At 62.4% G+C, this 8,167-nt stretch overlaps 1 protein-coding gene across 4 annotated transcripts; it reads left to right on the forward strand.

The window, feature by feature from the left end:
* Positions 1-107: 107 nt before the first annotated feature.
* OSGEP (O-sialoglycoprotein endopeptidase) lies at positions 108-7,457 on the forward strand. 4 transcript variants are annotated; one of them, XM_048819417.2, is made up of 11 exons: positions 108-326; positions 2,148-2,267; positions 2,428-2,603; positions 2,706-2,801; positions 4,207-4,256; positions 4,470-4,548; positions 4,662-4,727; positions 5,102-5,192; positions 5,603-5,678; positions 7,099-7,197; positions 7,280-7,457. In XM_048819417.2, exons 1-11 carry the CDS (start codon positions 206-208, stop codon positions 7,317-7,319), a joined length of 1,014 nt encoding a protein of 337 aa, XP_048675374.1. In that variant the 5' UTR covers positions 108-205; the 3' UTR covers positions 7,320-7,457. The 4 variants fall into 4 exon arrangements, with proteins under 4 accessions (XP_048675374.1, XP_048675375.1, XP_048675377.1 ...); XM_048819418.2 differs by lacking the exon at positions 7,099-7,197; XM_048819420.2 differs by lacking the exons at positions 4,207-4,256; positions 5,102-5,192.
* The last annotated feature ends 710 nt before the right edge of the window (positions 7,458-8,167 follow it).

The following is an 8,167-nucleotide window of genomic DNA, read 5'->3' on the forward strand; positions in this document are numbered from 1 at the left end:
CTGCGGCGGACTGTGGGGAGCGGACGGCAGTGGGCGGGACTCCCGTGTCACGTGAGGCGGGAGCGGCCAGGAACTCCGGTGTCACGCGGGGCGGGAAGGAGAGTGGTCCTCGCGCTCCGGTGTCACGTGGGGTGAGACGGGCGGGGCTGCGTTGTGACTTGGCAGCGCGAGGACGCCGGGCTGCAGGCGCCGCGCCGGACCCGCCATGCCCGCGGTGACGGTGCTGGGGCTGGAAGGCAGCGCCAACAAGGTGGGGACGGGGCTGGTGCGGGACGGGCAGGTGCTGAGCAACCCCCGCCGGACCTTCGTGCCCGCGCCGGGCCAGGGTGAGTCGGGGCCCCCCCGTCCTTACCCATCCCCCCCCGGGCCTCCCCGTCCTTACCCATCCCCCCCTGCGCCCCTCCCCTTCCCCGGGCCCCCCCGTCCTTACCCATCCCCCCCCGGGCCTCCCCGTCCTTACCCATCCGCGCCCCTGCGCCCCCCTGTCCTTACCCATCCCCCCCTGCGCCCCTCCCCTTCCCCGGGCCCCCCCGTCCTTACCCATCCCCCCCGGGCCTCCCCGTCCTTACCCATCCGCGCCCCTGCGCCCCCCTGTCCTTACCCATCCCCCCCTGCGCCCCACTGTCCTTACCCATCCCCCCTGCGCCCCGCTGTCCTTACCCATCCCTCCCCTGGGACCCTTCCCCCCCCCCCGGGCCTCCCCGTCCTTTCCCATCCCCATCTTCCCTTCGTCTGCCCCCCAGCCCCCATACACATAGACAGAGACACACACACACGCAGCCCGGGCCTCCCTGTCCTTACCCATCCGCCCCCCATTCCTCCTGCGCCCCTACCCTGCTCTGGGACCTCCCCCCCACAGGCCTCCCCGTCCTTACCCATCCCCATCCTCCCTCTGTCTGCCCCCTATCCCTCCTGCGCCCCACCCCGAGACACTCCCCCCCTTCTCCCCAGGCCTCCCTGTCCTTACCGGTCCTACCCTGCCCTGGGACACCCCCCGCCCCTTACCCATTTCCCCTCCATCCACCCACCAGCCCTGACACACACCCCCACACCCCGGGCCTCCCTGTCCTTACCCATCTGCTCCCCATCTCTCCTGTGCCCCTACCCCTGCTCCAGGGCACCCCCACACCCCCCACGGGCCTCCCCATCCTCCCTCCGTCTGCCCCCTATCCCCCCTGCGCCCCACGCCGAGACGTGCCCCACCCCGAGACACTCCCGGTCCTACCCTGCCCTGCGACCCTCCCCCCACCCCCCGGGGCTTCCCTGTCCTTACCCATCCCCATCGCCCTTCTGTCCGCCCCACAGCCCCGATACACACCCACCCCGGGCCTCCCCCAGGAGCTCCCCGTTGCGAGCCTCCCCGGGACCCCTGCTGGGACCCCCAGTCCTTTACCCATCCTCCCTCCGTCCGCCCCACCCCAGGACCCCCAACCTCTCCCCTGATCCCCTCCCCCCCCGGGGCCTCCCCATCCTGGGCCTCCCCAGGACTTCCGCTGGGACCCCCCCATCCTTACTCACTTCTTCCTCCATCCGCCTCCCCAGGACCCTGCCTGGGCCTCCCAATCCTGAGCTGCTCTGGGACTCTCGCTGGGACCCCCCCCCCCATCCTTACCCATCCACCCACTGTCCACCCCCCCACCCCGGGACCCCCCAACCTCCGCCCCGATCCCATTCCCCCTGTGCCCCTACCCTGCCCTGGGACCCCCCACTGGCCTCCCCATCGCGAGCCTCCCCGGGACCCCTGCTGGGACCTCCTTCGTCCTTACTCATTTGCCCCTCCATCCCCATCCCCACCCCGCCTGGGCCTCCCCATCCCGAGCCTCGCTGGGACCCCTCCCTTTCCTTACCCATCTTCCCAACGTCCACCCTCCTACCCCGGGACCCCCCCAACCTCCCCCCGGGCTGTCTCTCCTCCCTGAATCTGGCCTCCCATTCAACCCCCTCCCCATGACGGACACCCCACTCCAGGCCAGAGTGAATCCAGGCTTCCTGACCCCCCATATCCCCCTTCCCCATTGCTCTGGGCCAGGATGAGTCTGGTTCTCTTCTCCAGGCCCCTCCATCTGATCCCTTTTATTCCCCCCATCCAGCCCTCCCCCATTTGGTCCCTGACAGCTCCACCCCTTGACGCTGTCTCTCTGGGGCAGGGTTCCTGCCGGGGCAGACAGCGAGGCACCACCAGGGCTGTGTGCTGGCCCTGTTGCAGGAAGCTCTACAGGAGGCAGGGCTGGAGTCTGCAGATGTGGACTGTGTGGCCTACACCAAGGGTGAGTGTGAGTGGGGCAGGGGGCGGAGGCTACTCCCAGGGTGAGGGGGCAGGGCCTGTGCCCAGGATGAGTGGGGGTGTGGGTGGATGCCCAGGGTGAGTGGGGGTGTGTGTGGGTGGCTCACCGAGGGCCCCGTGCTGACCCAGTGCTCTCCCTATAGGCCCCGGCATGGGTGCCCCACTGGTGACTGTGGCCGTGGTGGCCCGGACATTGGCCCAGCTCTGGAACAAGCCCCTGCTGGGCGTCAATCACTGTGTGGGCCACATTGAGATGGGCCGGCTGATCACAGGCGCCCAGAACCCCACTGTGCTGTATGTCAGTGGGGGCAACACCCAGGTAGGGCTGGCGCTCCCCCTCCCCACCCAGCGCTACACTGGGCCCTCACCCGGGAGATCCCAGCAGCCCTGCACATCCCACCGCTCTGCTCCTCTCACCCAGGTCATCGCATACTCGGAGCGCCGGTATCGCATCTTCGGGGAGACCATCGACATCGCCGTGGGCAACTGCCTGGACCGCTTTGCCCGTGTGCTGAAGGTGAGAGGGCAGTGGGGAGCCAGAGGGCTGGGAGTCAGGACTCCTGGGTTCTATCCCTGGCTCTGGGAGGGGAGTGAGGGTCTGGTGATTAGAGTAGAGGGGGCTGGGAGCCAGGACAGCTGGGTTCTGTTCTCATTAAGTGAATCACCCAGAGTTTCTCTGTTGCCTGATTGTGGCACTTCAACATTAACCAGTTTTTTGGTATTTAATTTCCTCGCTTTTTAAAAAGACAAGGTGACAGCCCTGAGAGAAAACTTCCCCAATCCCCCTGGTTCCTTCCCTAGCAACGTTTAGCGACAGCAACTTTGGAGAAATACTGCTTCAAGAGTCACATGACTCCAAGTTCTGGTGTGTTTTAGGGTGAAGTTGTTGTTTTTAAATGTAAGGAAATTTCAGATTAGTGTTGGTTTTATGCACACGCTCGTCAAAAAATACTCAGTGCGATTTGAAACTTAACCTAAGATTTTTGGAGTGGAATTTCCTTGCTTTTTTTCTAAAAACAAGAATTTTCTTTGTTTAAAAAGCAACCAAACTAACTCACAATTCTATTCTCTTTATAATCCAAGAATACTATACAAAATCCAACAATATTTAGCTTTTTCTCATGGAAAATAGGACTTGAAATCAATCTCTATCACAAACATTCTATATCCTTCCATTTTTTAAAAACCTCAAACCCAATTTCCTGTATTTCTTGTAAAATCCTTTTCTTCCCTGTGGCAGGAGTAACTGAAGATGAGATTTTCTGGCATGGAATTTCTTTGCTTTTTAAGGAAAACCATAACTTTTGTTCTCCTTCTCCCTGAAATTGGGGAAATTAAATGCCAAAATCTAAGGTTAATGGTAACTTTATAGTCAGACATTTCCAACTAAGGCTAGTATAAAATTAAATACTTTTGTCAATCTGCACTCACTAAGTTGGAGACTTTGCATGGATTTTAACCTTAATCTAAGATTTTTGGCATTCAGTTTTCTGCTTTTAAGAGCTAGGAGTGGGCTGTGGGAATCTTCAGCACTAACCGAGGTTCTTGGCCGAGAATTTCCTTTTTTGTTTGCAAGTGAAGTAGAAAATGATTGAGATTTAGCAGTAAATCTATACAGAGCTTTGGCAAAGGGGCCCCAGGCTTTGTTCCCCTCCCTGTAGCTCAAAACGGCGGGGACTGATTTGACCAGAATCCTACCCGAATACCCCCCTACCCTGAGCCCCGCTGTAGGAAAGGTTTTGGCCTGAAAGGAGTTGGTGTCTTCAAGTTACACGCCCCCCCCCCCACGCCCCCGAATGGACCAAAGCGGGGGGAGGGAGGGGTTGGTCACCGTAAGGTCTGGGGGGCTCAGAGGTTGGGATGGGGCCTTCTGGTACCCCCACATCCAGCCTGACCCCCCCCTTGGTGTCTCCTCCTCCTAGATATCCAATGACCCCAGCCCTGGCTATAACATCGAACAGATGGCAAAGAAGTGAGTAGGACCAGCTCCGGGAGGGGAGTGGGGTCCAGGGAATTGGAGTGGGGCTTGGAGGCAGGACTCCGGGGTTATATCCCTGGCTCTGAGGGCAGTGGGATCTACTAGTTAGAGCAGTGGGAGGGGGCTGGGAGTCAGGACTCCGGGATTATATCCCTGGCTCTGGGAGAGTCTAACAAAGTCTTCCCTCCCCCCCCCCCCCTCCCCCAGGGGACAAAAGTTGGTGGAGCTGCCCTACACAGTGAAGGGAATGGATGTGTCCTTCTCAGGGATCCTGTCCCACATAGAGGTGAGGAACCCAGGAGTCCTGGCTCCCAGCCCTTGCTCTACCCACTAGCCAGCACTCCCCTCCCTGAGCTGGAAGGGATCCCAGGAGCCCTGAACCCTCTCTCTGCCCTGTAGGAGGTGGCTCACAAGATGCTGGCATCAGGAGAATGCACCCCAGAGGATCTCTGCTTCTCTCTCCAGGTGAGGAACAGCCCAGCTCAGGGCCGGGAGAGCAGGGGCTGCAGGTTGAGAGTTACGAGCACCATTCCTGGATATCAGAAGGTGGGGACTATGGGTTGGGAGTGAGAAGCACCATGGGAGCTGGGGAAGGGGGCTGAGAATCTGGAGTGAGGAGCACTATGGGAGTTGTGGGGCTGGAGCGAGCAGCACTGAGGCAGGGGGGCTGCGGGTCGGGAGCGAGCAGCACTGAGGCAGGGGGGCTGCGGGTCAGGAGCGAGCAGCACTGAGGCGGGGGGGCTGCGGGTCGGGAGCGAGCAGCACTGAGGCGGGGGGGGGGCTGCGGGTCGGGAGCGAGCAGCACTGTCCTAGCTGCGCCGCCCCCCCTCTCCCCCCAGGAGACGCTCTTCGCGATGCTGGTGGAGATCACGGAGCGGGCCATGGCGCACTGCGGCTCACAGGAGGCCCTCATCGTGGGCGGTGTCGGCTGTACGTGCCAGGACCGTGGGGGATGCAGAAAGGATCACTGCATGGGAACCCTGACTTCCCCCTGTCCCCATACCTACCCCCCCCACTTGCCCCCTGCCTCCATCCTAGTGCACCCAGCCTCCCCCACAACCCCCACTGGGTTCGCTGCCCTAGGGCAGGGGCTTTCTAGGCTCTCCCCCACAGTCCTGGCAGGCGCAGCCTGGGGCTAGTGCCCCAGGCTCAACTGAGGCCATCGCAGCTTATGTCACTTGTGACCTGAGACTGGGGTCTCGGCTTGAAACCTGCCCCCTCCCCAGGTGTCACCCACCCCACCCCAGCGTGTGCCCTCCCAGCTCTAATCCTGCCCCCTCCCCCAGTGTCTCCCCCAGCCTCTGCCTCCCCCCCAGCTCTAACCTTGTCCTCTTCCTCAGGTAACATGCGGCTGCAGGAGATGATGCAGATCATGTGTGCAGAGAGGGGAGCCAAGCTGTTTGCTACAGATGAGAGGTACTGACTGCCCCGCCCGTCAGCTCGCCCTGCAGAGCTAGGGTCCCAGCAACCCCTCAGTCTGCCTTAGCTTGGTGGGAGAGGTGGAATTATCCCCTTAGACAGGAGCTCTGGGATTCCCCATGAGGATTCTGGACTATGGTGCTTTAGGGCATTGGCACCCCTACCCCGGAGTCAGGAGAGAACCCAGGAGTTCTGGCTCCCAACCCCCCTCCTCCTGTCTCTAACCACTAGACCAGGCCTGCACAACTTGTAAAGCGGCTAGGGCCATATTACTCCAAAGAAAACAGCTGAGGGCCGAACCCCCCAGCGCTGCCCTGCCGAAACAGCTGTGGGCTGAAAAGGAAGGGGGGATGATAATTTAAAAAATTGTTTGATTTAATTGAAAAATTCTTAATAAAGTGTTTTAATTTTTTTAATGAATCATGGAATTTGGGTAGGGGGAGGAGGTCTGGGGTGCAGGGCCTGGGTTGGGGCAGGGGATTGCGGTGTAGGACGGTTGAGAGGTTGGGCTCTGGGATGGAGTCTGGGGTGCAGGCTCTGGGATGGAGTTTGGGTGCTGGGTGCAGGCTCCGGGCTGGGGCACAGGGTGGGGTGCAGGATGGGTGGAGGGATGCAGGCTCTGAGAGGGAGTTTGGGGGCAGGGGAGGGGGTGGTGGGTGCTGGGGGCGGGAGGGGAGGACTGCCATCACATGTGGCTTCCTTCCTCCCCTGCTGCCTCTCACTGTAGCCTCACTGGGGGTGGGGGATGAGGCTACCCCTTCCCCAGTGTTGGGCAGGAGTGGGGGCTGGGGGGGCGGATCACAGGGTCAAACACTCACCGAAGCCCCAGCAGCTGCTCAGGTGAGTCACAGATCCACTCCAGATGTCTCCCACCGCCGGAAGCCCCCTTGGGGTCTGGAGCTGGGGGAGGGGAGGGCTGCCAAGCATGTGTGCCCCCTCGTTCTCCCCCTCCCCCTCCTGAGGTGCGGTAGCAGCAGCAGCAGCCGCCTCAGCCTGCTGCCGGCCTTGCTCTTGTGCTGTGCTGTAGCTGCCAGCAACGGAGGCGAGGGAGAGCCGTGCTGCTTTCACTCGGGCAGGGGTGCTCCGAGGGCAGGCGGAGGCCTGGGACGCTCCAGACAGGGCCGGTGGAGAGACGCAGCTCCAAACATTGGTGGAGCAGGGCTCCCAGCCCTGAATATTCCTGGAGCCCAGGCACCGCTAGAGGATATAACTCGCTGCCCCTACTCACCCCCCATGAGCTGCACAGTGAGCCCACACGGGCCGCATGTTGTGCAGGCCTGCACTAGACCCTACTCCCCTCCCAGAGTTGGGGATAGAACCCAGGGGTCCTGGCTCCCAGCCCCCTGCTCTAACCACTAGCCCCCATGCCCCGCTGCCTGCAGGAGGTCTCATCTCCCTCCCCCACCCCCATCCCCAGGTTCTGCATTGACAATGGGGCCATGATTGCACAGGCCGGCTGGGAGATGTTCCGCACGGGGCAGGTGACGCAGCTAGAGGATTCATGGATCACGCAGAGGTAGAGAAGGGGGGAGTGCGGGGGGGGGGGGGGGGAGGCCTCAGCAGTGGGGCAGCCCCCTGACTCTCTCTCCTCCCCACAGGTACCGAACAGATGAAGTGGAGGTGACCTGGCGCGATTAACCCCTTCCCTCCCACGCAGAGGATGGGCCCCAAAGCGGCTGCTGCGCCCGGCCTGCGCAGAGCAGGGCGTCCGCGGCTGGAGGGTCCCGCTGGCTGGAACTCAGCCCTAACGCACAATAAAGACTTCGGCTTTTGTAACTGGGATTCCTTTCCTGAACCCTGGGGGCTGGGCAGGGAGTGGCTTCTGGGCCTGGCCCCAGCACCACAGCGGGCCCCACTCAGCCTGAAACCTGCCAGCGGGGCAATGAGTTGGGGTACTCAGCCTGCCTTCCTAGCTACCACGGGCTGGGCTAGCATGGGCTGCAGGTCAGGAGTAAGGAGTACCAGCAGAGCTGCGGGGGAGCCCAGGGATGGGCTAGGAGGGGGCTGGGGGTCGGGAGTGAGGGGCACCGGCAGAGCTGGTGTGGGGGCAGGGTTCGGCTAGCATGGGCTGCAGGTCAGGACTCAGGCACTGGCAGAGCTGCGGGGAGCTGGGCTAGCAGGGGCTGCGGGTTGGGAGTGAGGGGCGCTGGCAGAGCTGGGGGTGGGGGGGCCAGGGGCTGCAGGTCAGGAGTGAGGGGCACCTGCAGAGCTGGGGAGGCGGGACAGGGCTGGGTAGCAAGGGACTGCAGGTTGGGAGTGAGGGGCACCTGCAGAGCTGGGGCGGGGCTCGGTTAGCATGGGCTGCAGGTCAGGACTCAGGCACTGGTAGAGCTGTGGGGGGGCAGGGCTGGGATAGCAGGGCCTGTGGGTCAGGAGTGAGGGGCACCAGCAGAGCTGGGGGGGGACAGGGCTGGGGTAGCAAGAGACTGCGGGTTGGGAGTGAGGGGCACCGGCAGGGCAGGAGTGAAGAGCATCGGCAGGGCTGG

Source organism: Caretta caretta, chromosome 13, assembly GCF_965140235.1.
Source record: "Caretta caretta isolate rCarCar2 chromosome 13, rCarCar1.hap1, whole genome shotgun sequence".
NCBI lineage: Eukaryota > Metazoa > Chordata > Testudines > Cheloniidae > Caretta > Caretta caretta.